Source organism: Sus scrofa, chromosome 14 (genome assembly GCF_000003025.6).
Source record: "Sus scrofa isolate TJ Tabasco breed Duroc chromosome 14, Sscrofa11.1, whole genome shotgun sequence".
NCBI lineage: Eukaryota > Metazoa > Chordata > Mammalia > Artiodactyla > Suidae > Sus > Sus scrofa.
The window spans coordinates 49,352,535-49,372,214 of NC_010456.5; the positions used below are offsets into that span (position 1 = coordinate 49,352,535).

Sequence of the window (19,680 nt, forward strand, 5' to 3'; positions counted from 1 at the left end):
GAAAAATTCTTAAGGTCTCCTTGGCTTTATTTCTGAAACTTGATTAGTGTGTTTTTCATGGATGGGTGATTGAAGAGGGTGGGGCTTCTGAATCACAGAAAGGCATTGCCATCCCTGTCCTTGGGTTGTTGGATCATTACTCTGACCTTTGAAATAACTTCTGGAATAAGTATGTTGGGATTTTTGGTTTTTTTTCTTGGTCTACACACATTATTTTGTACAGTAACTCTATAAATTAGGTTTTTTCAACTCCTCTTTATAGGAGAGGAAGCATTTGCAAAGATATGAAGTGATGAAGTGATTTGCCTGCAGTCACAGCTTGTGTGGCAAAGCTGGAGTATGAACCCAGTTCTCCTGACTTGAAGTTCAGTGCTCTGCAGCTGCTCTGAGACCTCGGGCCAGGTCTGGTGATGCTTCCCAGAGCCTTATCACTGCTTTGTTCTATACCTGAAACATCATCACTGGTTGCATGAATTGGATTAAATTAGAAGGATTTGGTAGTCAGGAGATATCTTTGAGATTTCTTAGAATCCAGCCTCCTTTTATTGTAGATGAGGATCCTGGTGGGCAAATAACTTAGCTTGAAGATAGCACAATTTAGAGGGAGAGCTAATGGGTTTCAAGTGGAAGTCAGAGTTTTAAAATATCTCAAAAGCTAGTCCTTAAGCGGAATTTGAGCAAGTGATAATTTTACTTTTTTTTTTTTTTAAAGGGCCACACCCGTAGCATATGGAAGTTCCCAGGCTAGGGGTCATATTGGAGCTACAGCTGCCAGCCACAGCAACTCAGGATCTGAGCCTCGTCTGCGACCTACACCACAGCTCACAGCAATGCTGGATCCTTAACCCACTGAGCAAGGCCGGGGATTGAACCCACATCCTCATGGATCCTAACTGCTGAGCCACGAAGGGAACTCTGACCAAATGATAATTTTAACAGATAAGAGGCATAAATTTTATGAATTAAACGGTTATGAAAAGGAGAAAAGTGAGTGTTTACTGTTCTGTTTCTTCAGCATTTCTGTGTGTTTGAAAATTTTCATAATAAAATGTTGTCCGGAAAAGGAGGAAAGCAGCTTAGCTGCAGATTGTGTGAAAGAGACTTTGTAGTATTAGGTGACTGTGAACTCAGTATAGGCCTCTGGTAGCCCCTGGCACAACAGGGTATTTTCTTAGATGAAGTTAAGAGAAGCTCGGTGTCTAGATGGAGAAAATAATAGTGGCTGGACTCTGCTTGCACACCAGGTCCTTCTAGTCTGTGCCGCTGCACACAGGTATGTGGAGCCTAGAGAAGGGGCTGGAGGTTCTCAGCCCATTTTGGGGAAGAGCAGACTTAGAGAAGCAGTATTCAGGGCGTTATATCCTGGGGAGGTGTGGGTTGAGGGTACTTTTGAGAGTGGAGCTCAGATTAAGGTCAGGAAAGGGTTTATAAGGAAGGAGGTGACATTCTGGCCCCCCTCCCTGAGCGCCCCATTTGGTGTCCTTCAGTCCATCCTCTGCAGCACTAGGTCACTTCTTAGGAAGGACACTTCATCAGTGCTCTGTATCAGAGGAAGGGCCTTCCTGCCGCCCGTCACTTTGATGTTTCCCTGTTCTGGCCAGATCCTGGTCTTCAGGTGGCCCATACTTTCTCACACCTGTGGCCAGACCTCCCTCCCTGTCCCCCAGAGGCGGAGCCAGGGACTCGCTCTCTCCACTCCCATTGCACCTTGTGCATGCACGTACCTTGTGTTCTCAGTAGGGTTTGTAAAGGATTGGACCTGTTCACTTCCGCACCTCCTTCTTCCACTGGACTGTGAGGCCCTGGAAAGTGGATATTTTCATCTTACTCATTTTAGGATGTCCATGTATTTATGCCTTGTCTGACCAGCTTCCCAGAGAGCTGGCGTTGGGCTTGTCATGGCACAGAATAAGTGTTCTCTGACTGTTGAGTAAGCAATGACTTGCTTCATAACTTTTAATAATCACCGTCCTCCAGTTTTTGTTGGTGGTGCTGCATGTGGGATTTCCTATAAATGGCCTCCGAGGTATTTTCCATTTTTAAGAGTCTGTGGTGTGATTTTTAAATAATGTTTTATGTGCCGTATAGAAGGTAAGAGATAGCCGTTGTTTGGTTTCCTTATATGATCTCCTCGTAGATGATCTCCCCGGAGATGTAAAGGAAATTCAAACTTCCTGTGTGGCTGTGAACATATAATTAGCTTTAGGCAGGGCTCCTGGAGCCGTAAATCATGTACCAGGACATCCTGGTGAGAGGTCCGGCCACCCAGACTGCAGCCTTCTCTTCAAATGCAGTCTTCTTTCTGTAAATAAGAGCAGTTATATCTCTGCCCTTACCTAACAAGTAATCCTTTTAAATAAAAAAGTAGCATGTCTGTATATGTTAATATGCTTATAGCTAAGGTTTTTATTTTTACAAGTGTAACAGAACACATACTGATTTAGAGCTGGTGATAAGTTTTCCAAAATCTATCTGAAAGGTAGATTTTATATTAAGTAACATGGTAACTAGCACCTTTAAAATGAAAAGATACTGGTTCAGAGTACTGGCACTGACCCATAGGACAAATAGATAAATCTAAAAGAGGCAGATTGAGCAGTATACTTTTAGTGTTGTTACCTTTTGTTCATATCTTGTGAAATCTTCACTGAGATCAAAATTGCACGTTTCTGAGGAAGCACGTGTGTGGTTGCACTGGAGGCCATGTGGACTGGTGGGCAGGGTGTGGGGTTTGGGTGGTTGACCCAGGGAGAGGTAGATCATCAGCATCACGTGTGAGGGTTCAGAGAGCTGCTGGGTAGGGCACAGCTGGGACACAGTGCCTGCCTGTGGGAGGGCATGGGGCCTTTGGTGTCTTGTCCTATTTTGGGAGCGGTGCATCTATTTTTATGCGTGGTTTTTTTTTTTTTTTTTTTTTTTGGTCTTTTGTCTTTTAGGCCCACATCTGCGGTATATGGAGGTTCCCAGGCTAGGGGTTGAATCGGAGCTATAGCTGCCGGCCTATAGCACAGCCACAGCAATGCAAGATCTGAGCCGCATCTGTGACCTACACCACAGGTCATGGCAACTCTGGATCCTTAACCCACTGATCAAGGCCAGAGATCGAACCTGCAACCTCATGGTTCCTAGTCAGATTCGTTTCCGCTGTGCCACGACAGGAACTCCGTATTTTTATGTTTTTTTTGAAGTACTGTTTGAGAAATACATGTGACACACTTCATGGATTTTTGTTGTTTGGGGTTATTCTCAAACAGCATATATTACTTTCAAACAACATAGGTAGAGAAAGAGCTTCCATCTTGTTTTTGTGAGGAGAGCTGCTTTCACTCCCCAACACCTTGATTCTACTGGACTAGAGGTGGTGGTGGGTGGTGACGTGACACCCTCGTGCAGGGCCCAGGGAGGCAGCGCTGGAACTTCCACACCCTCCTTTCCCCAGCATTCAGGCCAATAAGCCCTGCATAGCTGTGGGGCCTCTTCCTCCACTCTGTAGTATCCCCCTGCCCAGGGCCAACAATTCCTGCTCTTTAACCAGCAGGGGGCCAAGGCCTGCCTGAATTACCAACTGTTTTGGAGGCTCTTTGCCCTATTTAATAGGGGTGATTTTAGAAAATCCTGGAAGCTTTTTTTAATTGTCTCAGTGGTTAGTGGATACTATAGATATTTAATAGGTAAGGGCCCTGGATTCTAGACTCAATGAAGTGGCAGTCCTGCAAAATGAAAACATCCTTTGATTTGTGCAACTTTGGAATATCTACTGAATATCATGTGGATAGAAAAAAAAACTCTGTTGACTAAGACTATGCACCCGAGGCATATGGAGCTTTCCAGGCTAGGGGTCAAATCCGAGCTGTAGCTGCTGGCCTACACCACAGCCACAGCAGCGCCAAATCCGAGCTGCGTCTGTGACCTACACCACAGCTCATGGCAATGCTGGATCCTTAATCCACTGAGCAAGGCCAGTGATGGAACCCACATCCTCATGGATGCTAGTCGGGTTTGTTAACCACTGCGCCACAATAGGAACTCCCATATTCCTAGTATAGTCTTGCTTGAACATTTGTATATCAAAATTCATGTTTTATTATAAATTATTTTTATATTATAGTCACCATACTATATAGGTATTTTTAGAAAGAACATATATAATAGGTTATCTTTGGGTTTCATTTCAGTAGTAAAGGTGTGCTTACATATTTGTTAGAGAAAGGATGCTTGGGTCCAGTGTGGTTGAGGACCACTCATCTCAGGGAATCTCACAAGGTTTCAAGCCGCCAGTTTCCTGGACCAGTCTGCATCTCAACACCTTTAAAGCTTCTGCTGTGCCTTTGTCTTTTCTCAGTCTCTGCAAAAGCATAGTCCGCTTTATCTTAACAGGCACTTTAGTGTTGGGATCTACTCTCCAGAAATTCTGGTTTGATGTCATTAGGTTGTTTTATATATATTATATATATATATATAATATATATAAAATAGTTTTATTCAGAAATAATTCATATGCCACACAGTTCATCTACTTAAAATATAAAATTAAGTGGTTTTTGGAATATTCACAGGCTTACCATGATCACAGTCTAAGTTTAAACTGTTTCATCCCCAAGAGAAGCCTGTGTCTTACTTAGCAGTTAGTATCCGTGTCTCCTCCCCCTTGGCACCCTCAGATGTGCTTTCTGTCTTGGTCTGGGCTTTTCTGGACAAATCATACAAATGGGGTCACACAGTATGTGTTCCTTTGGGTCTAGCATCTTTCATGTGGTGCAGTGTTTTCAAGGTTCATTCCTATTGTACCAGGGATGCTCAGGTAACTGTTCATTGGACAGATATACTACGTTTTATCTAGTCTGTTGTTAATTCGTGGACATCTGAAATTGAAACAAAGTTAGCTTATATGCAGAAAGCTGTAAACAGAGAACTGTGTGATAATGTGTATCCAGTAAGTAATAAATGCATGCTAATAAGTGAAAAACTAAATGCCAAGGAAGAATTCTGTCATGGTTTAATTGGTAGAATTTTTTGAGGTTGTTTGGGTTGTTTCCCTTTTTTGGCTGTTATGAATAGTGCTCCTGTGAACATTTGTATGTACGTTTTTATGTGGACAAATGTTTTCATTTCTCTTGGGTGTATACCCAGGAGTAGACTTGCTGGATCACATGGTGACTCTGTTTATCCATTCAAGGAACTGCCTTCCAAAGTGGCTGCACCATTTTGCATTTCTGCCAGCAGCTTGTGAGGGCGCAGTTACTCCACTTCCTCTCCAACATTTATTACCATCTGTCTTTTTGATTATAGCCATCCTGGTGTGTGGGAAAGGGTGGTTCATTAGATTTTTAACTCTGGGACGGAGACAGCAGCAGGAAAGGGACAGTCTGTTGCTTGTCCATGTAACTTTAAATAGATTAAAATTAAATAAAATTTAGGTTTCAATTCTTCAGTCATCCTAGCCACAAGTGGCTGTTAGCTACTGTATTTTGGGCAGCACAGATAGATACAGAACATGTTCATCATTGCAGCCAGTTCTCTTGTATAGTGCTGATCTAGAAGAAGTTAATTTGACAGCAGCTGGAGGGGTAGACAGGGAGTGGTAGAGAGTCTTAGTGTAGGAAGGTGTGTAGGCATGGAATTTGGAGAGGAAGGAAACTTTGGGAAACTGTTTACAAGATACGAGACTTAGAAAAGACAAAAAAAATACGAAGGGAAAATGAGAAGGAATGGTTCTTAGGAACTTGATTTTTCTGTAGTACTTTGGCTTAATGGAGGCGGGGTGTGTGTGTGTGTGTGTGTCCTGGTCTACTTCCTTCATTCTGTAGGTGAGAAAAGCATAGAGTTACTGGTTGGCAACATGACCACACTGCACATGTTGTAGGAAGCTGCTTGCATCTGTCTTGGTCATTTTCAGCTTCCTGTGGGAACAGTAGGAAATAGGTGGTGAGCTGAACCGGAGGGAGTGCCTGCTCTGGGGAGAGGGCCGGGATGGGGCAGGAAAGTAGGCAGAAGGGCCGAAAGCGATTCGAGAGGTGATTGGGTCATTCCAAATACAGCATTTTTTGGAAGGAATAAGCAGGAAGTTGGGGAAGGCTGGAGAGAAGACTTGCTGTGTTTCAGTTGGTGTTAATAACAGTGTTCTTTTCGCTCTGAGGCCTTATCACCTGGCGGAGCCCCCTTCGCCCTGTCTCACTGTTCTGCCTCCAAACCAGTTAGTACAGTTTGTGTTACGTCAGGCAAGATAAATATGGAACATTTGAGCACAGTCTGGGTAAATGTTCATTCAAGTTACTGGAATGAGCTTTTTCTTTTCCAAACAGTTATTCTGTAAGTTTCTCTTTATTTTTATTAGTGTGTAGAAACCTTCATAAAATAGAACAACCTCTTTTTTGTGCTCAGTATAGTTTCTCAGAATCATCGTACATAAACTTCCTTACTTGACGATAGGCATTCATTTTTATTAGTTTTATTACGTACTTACCCAGACATTCCACACATGACATTACTGTAGAAACTACTCTTCTAGCTCAGCTAATAAAGAGTGTTAAAGGGTTTTTCTGGCTGCAGTTTTGTGTGCTGCCAGTGTTATTCCTGGTGCTCTAAGCTGTGTAACAAGTCTGCTCCCTTGGAAGGAAGGTTGCTGTCATGGTCCTTACAGGTGTGGAGAATGCCCTTCTTTTCTGAACTGAAGATTGAGGTTTATGTTCTCATGAGGAGTCTTGACACTTTCTCTTGATAAAAGAGATATACTGGGAAATATATTTAGATCCTGAGTGTTGGAGTTTCTGGGCTGTTCTGCTGGTTTATGTGGGGATATCACAACAAATATTTGAAATTAAGACTGTGCTGGGTGATTTGGAAAGTGTTAGCACCCTTAGAGACCTGCACAATAGCTAATTCCCGTGCTGGGGTGATTGATGCTTCACTCCATATACATTGTGTTAGCCAGGCCTGTTAGAGAGCTCAGATACTCTTTTTACTGAGAGAACTACAATGTGCAAGATAAGTTCAAATTAGTAATATTCAAGAAGGAAGCCTTGAAAATAGGGTGCTTTCTCATTAACAAGTCTAAGAATTTTTCATCCTTTATTTTCTGTAGCGACATCTAGCTTTCACACATTTTTATTTTATTAATTTATTTATTTGCTTTTTTACAGCTGCACCCGCGGCATATGAAAGTTCCCAGGCTAGGGGTTGAATCAGAGCTGCATCTGCCACCTACACCACAGCTCACGACAATGCCAGATCCTTAACCCACTGAGTGAGGCCAGGGAATGAACCCAAAACCTCATTGATCCCAGTCAGGCTTGTTACCGCTGAGCCACGAAGGGAACTCCTAACTTTCACACATTTTTATTTATTTCATGGTAAAGTCCTTCAAAAACAAATTTCTTAAAGAGCTTTCTTACAGTTTTGTTCTCCATATAATACCATTTCTCTCCACAGGTTTGCTTGTAAATGCCTCACGAAGACGCAGCCCAGAATGAAGAAGACAAGCAGGAGTGTTGGCTCAGTGCCTAAAGTGTCTGGGATCAGCAAAACGCAAGCAGCAGACAAAACGAAACCTGAAAACAGCTCCTCAGCATCTTCTGGAGGCAAACTCGTGAAACCCGGAACAGCAGCAGCATTGTCAAAGGTATTCACATGGCATGTTGAAATGTGTGATGGATTTTAGGAGGAGTGAGTCTTAATATTATGTGTGATTTATTAAATAAACATTATTTTGGATTCATCCTCTGCTGGTGGCTTTGAAGACAGTTCAGTGTGGTGGACTTCATTTATCTTTCTTCTGTCTTAATGAATAAGACAGAGTAGCAGGTTTGCTTGTGAGCAAATGGCTGTGTCTGTGCTCTAGCACCTGCCTTCACAGGAGCTTGTGGATTAAAGGATGGAGAAGAGTCATTTGCATGGACAAGTAAAACAGAAGAAAAAGTCAGGTCCCCTGGGAGAGCAGGAAAGCAGCGTAAGCAGCTTCAAATAGGAATATTGTTTCTAGCCCGAGAAGACTTAATGAAAAGAGCATGTGTGCTGTGTCTTAAAGTATGGCCAGTATAATGTTCCTGAAACCCCTAAACAGGGGGTCTTTATTCCCAGCTACCCCGTTACACTATTACCATAAACTGTTCCTCATTTTCTTACAGCAGATCCAGTATTAACCCCATTTAAAATTGGGTGATAATAGTTCAGTTAGAGCACAACCAGTTTTCTTTGTACTCTTTCCCTGAGAGGCTGGTTTAGTTCTCACTAGAGAGGATGGTGATACGTTAGACCTTGGGCTTCATGAGCAGCTGGTCCCAGGCTTGGTGTTTGCTTTCTAAGGCTGTGGTTAGGATGAAATGAGGATATATGATGGTGGATGGAACAGGGCCTGGCACACAGCAGGGGCTTTGTGTATGAGCTAGTAGCATTTTTACTAGTTAGCTCTAGAAACTTTCCAGCTCAGGATTGCTTCCCAACAATAACAGTCTACCCTGGGTATTTTCAGTGTCTGTGTCAAAATGACTCCAGGCCATTTTTCTGCTGGTCAAGTCTTAAATTCACTGGACAGAGATCCGCACGATCTTCCTCCAGCCTTTCTCAGACCAGAATTCTATTTGTTCTTTGCTTGCCTTTTTTGGGGTTTGCTGTTTTGCAGTAGAAAACCTGGAGTTTCTGCTTGTCCAATAGGGAGAAACCAAGCAGTACTTGAAATGTGATCTGTTCAGAAGCCTTTTGTCCAGGAGGGGCTTTGACAGATTGTGACTTAATTATTTTAAGAAGCACCTTGCAGGAAGGGCTGATGAGGGACTTCCTTATATGTGTTGAAAGATCTAGCAGGAAATGCTGGTTTTTCTATTCCAGGGTTGCCGAAACTGATCTCAGACTTACTCCTTGGGCTTGGAGATGCCATGAGATTCCCTTCTTACTATGGCCCTGACTGTACTGGGTGTCATCCCACGGCCTGGGGGTGGTGCCAGGGGTAGACCTTTGCCCTTCTTCTGGTAGTCTGCATCAGCACCCTGAGCAGCTTCTTTGGTGCCAGCACTGCCTCCCTTGTCTAAGAGAGCTGGTGTTTTCCACCCTAGCTGGTTACTCAGTTGCTGGGCTATCTTCGGAGTGGAGTACCTGTGTGCCTGGGCCACACTCGACTTAGAGTGCTGGAGGAACAGGTTGAAGTGTTGACACACAGAATGTTGCCTCCTCCTCGCTGCTGCCAGCATCTTGGGGGTTCGCTGGACTGTGCCCTGAGTGTCTTGTCTTCTGAGGTGGGGACCCTGAGTTGATGGCAGTTTGTTCTTGAGCAGTGAGTACTTCTTCATCATAAGGCAGAGTGGTGTCCCTGCCGTGTGCCGCTACCCATGGCTTGGGCTCTACAGAGTTGGCTGATTTAAGTAGTTCTCTGTGAGTGTGCTTGGATGGGAGCAGTCATAGAAGAGGTGAAACTATTTGGGAACTCTTTGCCTGGACTGAAGCAATGGCTTTTACTTAAAAAAGAAAAAAAATGTCATTGACTAGGAATTGGAGTAAGATGATAAGGAAAGAAGAAAATAGTGAAAATGATAGAAAAAATTGGAAAAATCAAAAAGGCTTGGAGAGCCTATTAACTTAAGTGGTATTTTATTTTTCTAAGTTTCCATATTTCATGGTGCTTCTTTAGCATATTGTCACCTCCCACACCTCATTCCTGTAACTGGTGGAACATTGACAACCAGCCAGATGAATTGAAGCATTTGGCTCTTAATCATTTAGACACCACATACACATACTCATCCACCCCTGTGGACACCCACACACACATGTGTGTCACAGCACAGGATTCATGTGATACTTCCTACAGTGACAGCATACTTGCACATGCATTTCTTTGCCTCTTATTTCAAATATTGTTGGTGGCCAGATCTAGTGAAGTGTTGGTAAGGACCCTTTTGATTCTGAATGGAGCTTTTGTAAATATGAAGAAAAGCACTGGTGCTCTTCACAGCAACTTTTGAGGAAATTGTTCCCATTCTTGTGAGTAGCAGTAACATCTGGCTTGGGCCTCTATGTGGGTCATTCTTTGTCACAGCAGCAGAAGGGGTTTGTCTTTCAGGTAGAGATGGTCTGCTCCCTGTCTGCATCTCCCAGGTATTCACAGTTAATCCTTTAGAAGTAATACTTTTTCATTGTCCTGTGGACACATTTTTCTAATAATTGAGAGATGAGAATTAATAGGCTGCATTTACTTCAGTTAGATTTTATCTAAATAATTGATGACTCTCAATGATGCTTTGTGAGCATACCTTTTTGGTGTGAAAGTTAGTTAGCGGTATTATTGAGCAGTCCATCTCTGAAACTTGCAAGCTAAAATTTTACACTATCTCAAATTTCGAGGTGAAGATGTGACTGTGAAACTTGGACATTACCTTGAGAAGTGTGTATTCTTTTTTTTTTTTCCCCCTGCTTTTTAGGGCTGCACTTGTGGCATATGGAAGTTCCCAGGCTGGGGTCGAATTGGAGCTGCAGCTGCCGGCCCACACCACTGTTACAGCAACACCAGATCTGAGCCAAGTCTGTGACCTATACCACAGCTCATGGCAAAGCTGGATCCTTAACCCACTGAGTGAGGCCAGAGATCAAACCTGTTTCCTCATGGTTACTAGTCAGATTCATTTCTGCTGAGCCACAATGGGAACTCTGAAGCATGTATTCTTGGTTGTAATATTTCAGGATTTGTATCTATGTGTTTTTACCAAATGCTTTGCATTTGCACCTTTTATGAAAAAGTAAGCTAAACATCTATTCCTTTATCAGTTTCAGTTTTTTGGAATGTTGCTGATGGGGGATGTTTATGTGTGGGAATGCACATGTATTTATAGAATTGTGTAACAAATATTAAAAGAAATAGGGAAAAATAGCAGAGCCTACAAGTACCTTCATGTAAAAGGCAAGCTGGAAAGTGCAGAGGTTTTTTGTCTTCTTATTTTTTTGCTTTGTTTTTACTATTTTGATGAAGTAGGACATACATACAGAGAAGTTCACAGGTCATCTGTATTGGGCTTTGAGTCGAAACGTACCCCAGGCCACCAGCCAGGTCAAGAAGCAGAGCCCGCCTGCACTTCATTGAACCCTCTTATGCCCCCTTTGTCACCGCCCTCTTCGTCCTCTCCGGAAGTTAACTGCCACTCTAACTTCCAGCCCCAGGGATTCATTTTGCCAGTTTGGGATCTTTACATAGATGTAATTGGATGAAAAGTTTTGTTTTGTGTGTGTCTGGTCTCTTTATCTCTGTTTTTTTGGTCATGATACTCATCTCTGTTGTTGCCTATAGGAACAGACCCACCATTTTTTATTGAAGTATAATTCATTTACAATATTGTGTTTATTTCAAGTGTTCACCAAAGTGATTCAGTTATATTACATATATATATATATATTTTTTTTTTTTTTGGATTCTTTTCCATCATAGGTTATTACAAGATACTGAATATAGTTCCCTGTGCTCTACAGTAAATCCTTGTTGATTATTTTATGTGTAGTAGCTTGTATCTGTTAATCCCAAACTCCTAATTTGTCCCCTCCCCCGCTTCCCCTTTACTAACCAGATTGTCTTCTATGTCTATGAGTCTGTGTCTGTTTTGTATATAGATTCTCATGTAAGTAGCTCCTCCTCGATGACTACTAACTGTGGAATGACTGCAGGTCATTCACCTCCTCTGCTCTTGATGGACATCTGTCTAGGGTTTCCTTTGGGGCTGTTGAGCATTGAACTGTTATGAACATCTTTTTTTTTTTTTATTATTATTATTATTTTTTTTTTTTGGTCTTTTTTTTGGTCTTTTTTTTTTGTTGTTGTTGTTGTTGCTATTTCTTGGGCCGCTCCCGCGGCATATGGAGGTTCCCAGGCTAGGGGTTGAATCGGAGCTGTAGCCACCGGCCTACGCCAGAGCCACAGCAACGCGGGATCCGAGCCGCGTCTGCAACCTACACCACAGCTCACGGCAACGCCGGATCGTTAACCCACTGAGCAAGGGCAGGGACCAAACCGGCAACCTCATGGTTCCTAGTCGGATTCGTTAACCACTGCGCCACGACGGGAACTCCTGTTATGAACATCTTTACACATGTTTTTTGTACACACGTGCACCCATTTGTGTTGGCTCTGTAACCAGGAGTGAAATTTCTGAGTTGTAGGGTAAACAGCATTGATCTTTAATAGGCAGCCAGTCATTTCCCAAAGGGGTTACCAGTTTAAACTCTTTTTGCAGGGTGGGGGGGGGGAGGGAGGGGCTGTGCCCATGGTATACAAAAGTTCCCAGGAATCAAACTTGTGTCATAGCAGCTGTCTGAGCCACAGCAGTGGCAATGCCAGATCCTTAACCTTCTGAGCCAGTGGGGAACTCCTTGCATTACTGTTTTCATTGTAGCCAGTCAAGTGTGTGTAGAGGGTTCTAAAGTGGCTTTAATTTGCATTTACATTGTTATCAGTGAGATTAAGCACCTTTCCATGTCATATTTTTATGTGTTTAGTGGACATTTAAATATTTTCTGAAAGTTCCTATTGTGGCTCAGTGGTAGCGAACCTAACTAGGATGCAGGTTCAATCCCTGGCCTTGCTCAGTAGGTTAAGGATCCAGCGTTGCTGTGAGCTGTGGTGTAGCTTGTGGATGAGGCTTGGATCCCACGATGCTGTGGTTGTGGTGTAGGCTGGCAGCTACAGCTCTGATTACCCCTAGCCTGGAAACTTCCATATGCCTCGGTTGCGGCCCTAAAAAGACCAAAAAAAAAAAAAAATAGATATTTTCTCATGTAAGTGCCTGTTCAGACCACTTTCTTTCCCCCTGTGATGTCTTTTTTTTAAGTGGTAAAATACATGCAAAATTTACCATTTTAACCATTTTTACAGTTCAATGGCATTAAATATATTCACTTTTTTTTTTTCCATGGCCACACCTGTGGCATATGGAAGTTCCCAGGCTAGGGGTCGTATTGGAGCTGCAGCTGCCAACCTACACCACAGCCCCAGATCCAAGCTGCATCTGCGACCTAACCCACACTCATGGCAACACCAGATCCTTAACCCATTGAGCAAGGCCAGGGATCAAACCTGTGTCCTGTCCTCATGGATAGTAATCAGGTTCATTACTGCTGAGCTACAATGGGAACTCTATCCATAGTATAATTTTAAAATCTGGAAATGAACATTGCTAAAATGTCAGTATCTAATTTATGGACTTTAATTTTTATCATTTGTAATAATGTCCATTTTAGCAAAAAAAAGAAAATTTTTTTATGGTCCAGGATTCCATTCAGGATCGTGAGTTGCATTTAGTTGTTAAGTTCTTCATTCTCCTTACATTTGAAATAGTTCCTCAGTCTTTGTCTTTTATGACTTTGACATTTACTAAAGAGTGTAGGCCCATTTGTTCGTAGACTGTCCTCCATGTCTGGGTGTGTTGGTGTTTCCTGTGATGAGGAGGAGCCCTGCAGGAGCTATGTCTTCTGGTCTCCAGAGGCACATGGTGTCAGTCTGTTCTGTTCCTGGTGATGTTGACTTGGTGAAGGTGGTGTCTGCTAGGTTCCTCCACTATCTGGTCATTATGTTTCCTTCTGTAAAAATAAGTATCTTATCAAAAATTCTTTGGCACTTTGCAAATAGCCTCTTTCTCATCAAACTTTCACCCTAGTTTTAGCAATTCTTTCCAGAATCAATTATTGCGATTTTTGCCAAATGGTAATTTTTTAATTCCATCATTCCTTCTATGTATTAGTTGGCAACCCCCCCAACCTTTTTTTTGGGGGTGTGTGTGTCTTTTTAGGGCCCCACCCATGGCACATGGAGGTTCCCAGTCTAGGGGTTGAATTAGGGCTGTAGCTGACGGCTTACACCAAAGCCACAGCAACGCCAGATCCAAGCTGCATCTGTGACCTACACCACAGCTCAGGACAATGCCAGATCCTTAAGCCACTGAGCAAGGTCAGGGATCAAACCTGTGTCCTCAGGGATACTAGTCAGATTTGTTTCTGCTGCCATTTTGGGAACTCCCGGCAGTCCCCATTTATGTATTCATTTCTGTGGGTGTGGATTCATAGATCCTTGCTCAGTGGGCTGTACAGTGTGAGCACCATTTATTTTGATGCTCAGGTTATTCCTGATTTGTCAGGTGGGAGCCCCTTCAGGTTGGTTCCTGTGTCCTTCTGACATGTTCCTCTTATTCTTTGAGCAATTTCTTAATTTCTGGCATGGTGAATGTCCTACTTTTCCAGCTTCAGTCCTAGAATCAGCTTTTTCTTCAAGGAGGCCTTGATCTTTCCAGTGGGGTTAGAACTTAAACCACCTGGAAGCTAGGTGTGCTCATTGCTTTTGCACGTATTGTTTCTAAGCCATGGACAGAGATAGGAATGTGCAAGCAAACACTCATGTATGTATCTACATATCTCCCAATTTCTGTATCTGCTTTTCTCCATATACATTAAACCTCTGAGTTCATACTGATACTCCAGTTCCAGATGATATACCCGGTTGATAGTAGTCTTTCTACTTTCCATAACTGTAATCCCTCCCTCCAATAGCAGCTTTCATTATCTACAATAGATTTACTTATTTCCTTAATACTAGAACATACAGAAAATAGATTTGCTCATTCATACCACTGCAAAAAAACAAGTTTACTAGCTAGAATTCAGAATTTATATGTTTTTGTTTTTAGCTTGGGAGTTCTGGAGATTTATGGTCAATACTGTATTTGGGAAGTTCCTTCATGGCTCAATAGGTTAAGGATCTGGCGTTGTCACTGCAGCAGCTTGGGTGGTTGCTGAGGTGCAGGTTCAATACCTGCTACGGGTGTGGTCAAAAAAAAAAAATAGTGCAGTTGTTCCCATTGTGTTCCACTTTAGGGTCCCCCACCCTTATTTCTTTAATTATTCTCTTTGAGCACGTGAAACTCCTGTAGTTCCTGGTGTCTCAGCTCTGAGATATGTTCAGAGAAGTGCCCCTCCCCTCCCCCGCCCTTCCTACTCTACCACTGCTTGTAGGTAAGCGGTCTAATTTTGTTTGTGTTTATCCCTTTCTGTGTTTCTTTTTTGCATAAATGAGTAGGTGTTTATTTTTTATTTCTCCTTTCTTACACAAAAGTTGACATAATTAGATGTACTTTTTTTTTTTTTTTTTTTTGCTTTTTAGTGCAGAATCTGCAGTATATGGACGTTTCTAGACTCGAGGTCCAATCAGAGCTGCAGCTTCCGGCCTATGCCACAGCCACAGCAATGCAGGATCCAAGCCATGTCTGCGACCTACACTGCAGCTCACGGCAATACAGGATCTTTAACCCACTGAGCGAGGTCAGGGCTCAAACCCGAATCCTCATGGGTACTAGGCAGATTCATTACTGCTGAGCCATGGCAGGGAATCCTAGATATATTTTTGCACTTGGCTTTTTTTTTCCACTTAATTTATTCTACAGACCTCTCCATACCATTTTTAAACAAGCTTTCTCCTTCCGTTTAATATTTCATTGTATGGATGTACTATAGTTTATTCAGCTACTTTTCCTGTGTATAGGCGTTTAAGGTGTTTCCAGTATTTTGCAACTAAACACAATGCTACAGTGAATAACTCTACGCTAATGTATTTTTGTATTGTTGGAGGTGAGTCTTCAGGTTAAATTGCTAGAAGGGAGATTGCAGGGCGGAAGGGAAAGGCTTGTGTATCTTTGTTAGATGTGAGGCCCTGTCAGTCAAGCTGTGTTCTCACTGGCCACTTAGGAGAGTTCCTGTCTTCCCCCATCCTTCCCAAAGGAACTTTGCCTTTTTCTTTGTACCAGTCTGGGTGGGAAGTGCTATCTCAGTGCTGTTGAATTTGCATTTCTCCTACTGTGTTTGACTGGTCATCTTGTTTTGTACATTTGTGTGAATCAATTGTATGTGATTCTTCATTTTGCTCACTATTCTTTGTGGGTTTTTGTCTTTTCCCCATTGATTTTTAAGTATTCTTTGTGTATTCAGGATGTTAGCCCATTGTCTGTGAGATATTACAAATATACTTAACCAGTTTCTTATGTATGTTATTTTTTTTCTTAACTTTACTTATGATTTTTTTTGGCCATGCAGAAATTTAAAAAATTTTCTTAAGATTTTAATTTTTATGTAGTCAAATTTTTCAGTTTTTTTTTTTTTTTTTTTGAATCATTCAGAATTTCAAATAATAGCCTTGGAGTCGATTTTTGATGTGGTGTGAAATAGGGCTCATTTATTATTTTTTTCTTTGCGAATATACAATTGACCTAACACTGTTTATTGAAAAATCTGCTTTTCCTGTACTGCTTCTTTGGTCGTAAATCGAGTCCCTATATGTACACAGTGTGGTTTATTCCTGTGCCCTTATTGTACTGTTACAGTTACTGTGATAATTACATAGATTTTGATTTTATGCTCTGATGTGTGTTTAACTTTGCCATTACCCAAAGACAGATTGTAAGCAGAGAAATGTGATTAAGCTGCTTTTTATAGGACTCTGTAACATGGTCTTCAGATGTAAATATTATGAAAGAATATTTAACCTTGTGGAGGATGGAGAATTTGTTCAAAGATTTATTTATTTTATTTTATTTGTTTTTTTTTTTGTTGTTGTTTTGTTTTTTTTTTTAGAGCTGCCCTGTGGCATATGGATAGGGCTAAGGGTTGAATCAGAGCTACAGCTGCCTGCCATAGCCATAGCAACGCCAGATCTACACCACAGTTCTTGGTAATGCTGGATCCTTAATTCACTGAGTGAGGCCAGGGATTGAACCTGCATCCTTATGGTTATTAGCTGGGTTTGTTACTGCTGAGCCACAATGGGAACTCCCTCAAAGATAATTTTAACTTTCATTGACGGTATACAAAGATGATTTGAAAATGTAGCAGTATGCTGAGTTTATTTACTGATGAATAGATGAGGGACAGATTGACAGGGAGGAAATGTAACTTGATTTACAATTTTTTTGCATCATACTTGATGACCAGTTTTATTAAGAGAAACTGGTTTTCAGGAATATGAACAATCCTTAATGTTTTCTTTGGGGGGAGGCAGTTTCTCAATTTTGTTAGCCTGGAGCTCTTCCCTGCCAGCCCCATGGGCTGGCCCAGGGCACAGTAAGCAGGGCTGAGGTCAGACAGTTTCATCCCCTGGCAGTCTAGAACAGCTGGACCAAGGTATCAGCAGATGCAAAAGTCCAAATGCTGGCACTTCAGGTATGGCCGGTGCCTGGCCAGGCCCAGGGTGAAGCCTGGCCTGCCACAGTGGGTGAACAGGGCACTGTGGTCCTCTCCTGGCAGAGGGTCCAGCGTGAGGCAGGGCCAGGCCCTGCACAGGCAGCATTCCTTCAAAGCTAGGAGCAGTTGGCGATCCTGCTCCTGTGCCCACCACTCATCCAGGTTGATGGGCATGAAGTTCTGTAGCCGGGGGTTGGGGGTCCTCTCCACGTACTGCACAGGCCTTGGCCCACTCTCACTGGCTGGGCCACCACCCAGCTGCTGCTCCACTTGCTGCCAGGCTTCAGACACAAATCGGATGTTCTCCTCGTGGGCCGATGTTTACGTCTCTTGGATTCCCTCGAGGGATGGGGATGTGGCAGGAGTCCACCGGCCATTCACCCGATTGAACACAAGCCTCAGCCCTGGACTTGACAAGGGCCAGGGTCCTGGAGGCTGTGTCCGTGGGGGTTGCAGGGTTGGTTGCTCAGGATGCTAGTAGCATTTCAGGAGCTCGAGGAGCCTGCTCTCCACCTGCTGGTGTGTGGGACCTGTGCGGTGCTATGGGACCAGCTTGCTTGGTCCCTTGGTGATGGTGTACATGGTGCAGAGGGCCCTCACAGTGCACCCTCCCTGCCCGCCGGCCCTTGGCAAGACCTCTTGTCCTCCACCTGGCTGACGAAGCTTCGACCCCTTTAATGGGTGGCCAGTGCTGTGGGGAGGGAGGGGCAACCATCCTTAATGATTAATGCACGATTCCCCTTCCTCACTATGTGATCTAGGTTTATAATAATGTGACAACCCTAAATTACCAAAGCTGAATTCTGACAATTTAAAACATTAATCCTCTTTCTGCCTCTTTTTTAGTAAGACAGATTGACCTACCTAGTGATACTGCTCCACATGGAGTCACTGATTTAGAACTGGAAGAGGCTTTTGATTTATTTATTTATTCATTCATTCATTCTTTCCTTTTTCTAGGGCCGCTTCCCACAGCATATGGAGGTTCCCAGGCTAGGGTCGAATCGGAGCTGTAGCCGCCAGCCTACGCCACAGCTACAGCAACTCCAGATCTTAGCCGTGTCTGCGACCTACACCACAGCTCACGGCAACGCTGGATCCTTAACCTACTGAGCAAGGGCAGGGATCAAACCCGCAACCTCATGGTTCCTAGTAGAATTTGTTAACCACTGTGCCATGACAGGAACTCCGAGGCTTTTGATTTAGAGCTGAGTTGTTTATGAACCATTTTAATTTGTAGAAATGAATTCATTGTGAGTATCCAAGGGTGAGCATGATTCCAGATAGAAAACAACATAAATTGGCTGGTTAACTTGTGCTTTCACCTTGTGGGCAAACTTTTGGTTCTTTTATTTAAAAGCAGGGGTGGAGTTCCCCTTGTGGCACAGTGGAAATGAATCTACTCGGAACCATGAGATTGTGGGTTCGATCCGTGGCCTCGATCAGTAGGTTAAGGATCCTACGTTGCTATGAGCTGTGGTGTAGGTTCCAGAGGCGGCTCAGATCCTGTGTTACTGTGGCTGTGGTGTAGGCCAGCAGCTGTAGCTCTGGTTGGACCCCTAGCCTGGGAACTTCCATATGCCCCAGGTGCGGCCCTAAAAAGAAAAAATAAAATAAAAGCAGGGGTTTTTCCCCTGTAGATCTTTTTTGTTTTGTTTTGTTTATATTTTTAGGGCTGCACCCATGGCATCTGGAGGTTCCTAGGCTAGGGGTCCAATCAGAGCTGTAGCTTCTGGTCTACGCCAAAGCCACAGCAACGCTGGATCTGAGCCTTGTCTTCGACCTATACCACGGCTCATGGCAATGCTGGATCTTTAACCCACTAAGCAAGGTCAGGGATCAAACTTGCATCCTCATGGATACTAGTCAGATTTGTTTACACTGAGCCACAACAGGAACTCCCCTGTAGATCTTTTTAACTCCTCTGTGTTCTCTCTCTTTTATAGAAGTAAAATCAGTTTTCTTCACTGTTTTCTTAAGTAATGAGTTTATACCCAATCCAGTCATCCAGAGGGCTTCTTTTCTTTATAAAAAGCTTGTATTTAAAAAATCATCTTCATAAAACAAATATAAACTTTATAAATGGTTTTTCTCAAGTACTATGATCATTTAGGCTGATTAACCCTCACTCTAACCATAAAATCTATAGCTTTTAATTTGTATATTTTTGACTTTTGACTTAAATTAGACTACTAAAAAATTAGATAAGATAAGGAAAGTGAATTTCAGAATAATTTCTTGTAGATACTGGCTTCATCATTGAATTGGTTCAGAGCACTGGAGATTCTTCCTGACTCTCGGTGCTGCTTCTCTCTAGAAGTTGCATGGTGGCATCTTCTGTGACTGCAGGACTTTCCGGAGAGAGTGGGTGTGATGTCACTCAGGTGATCCCGGTTCATAAGTCACATTCTAGATGAGAGAGGATAGCAAGGGGATGTCTTTACTTTCTCCCATCCCTCACCAAATCTGGCACATGGCGGCACACCGTGG

The 19,680-nt window shown here is 42.9% G+C and overlaps 1 protein-coding gene and 1 pseudogene across 12 annotated transcripts in view; one reads left to right on the top strand and one right to left on the bottom strand.

Annotated features, from left to right (window-relative positions):
• The window catches only part of SPECC1L (sperm antigen with calponin homology and coiled-coil domains 1 like), a 131,029-nt gene that overhangs the window by 19,598 nt on the left and 91,751 nt on the right, over positions 1-19,680 (top strand). For 7 of the 12 annotated variants that reach the window (XM_021073804.1, XM_021073802.1, XM_005670893.3 and 4 more), the window contains one exon: positions 7,429-7,618. In XM_021073804.1, the coding sequence (XP_020929463.1) occupies positions 7,466-7,618 (153 nt within the window). In that variant the 5' untranslated portion in view covers positions 7,429-7,465. Of the gene's footprint in view, positions 1-262; positions 403-7,426; positions 7,619-19,680 lie in introns of those variants that run through there. The other 5 variants (XM_021073799.1, XM_021073800.1, XM_021073796.1 and 2 more) reach the window with 2 other exon arrangements.
• LOC110256837 lies at positions 16,671-18,197 on the bottom strand (annotated as a pseudogene).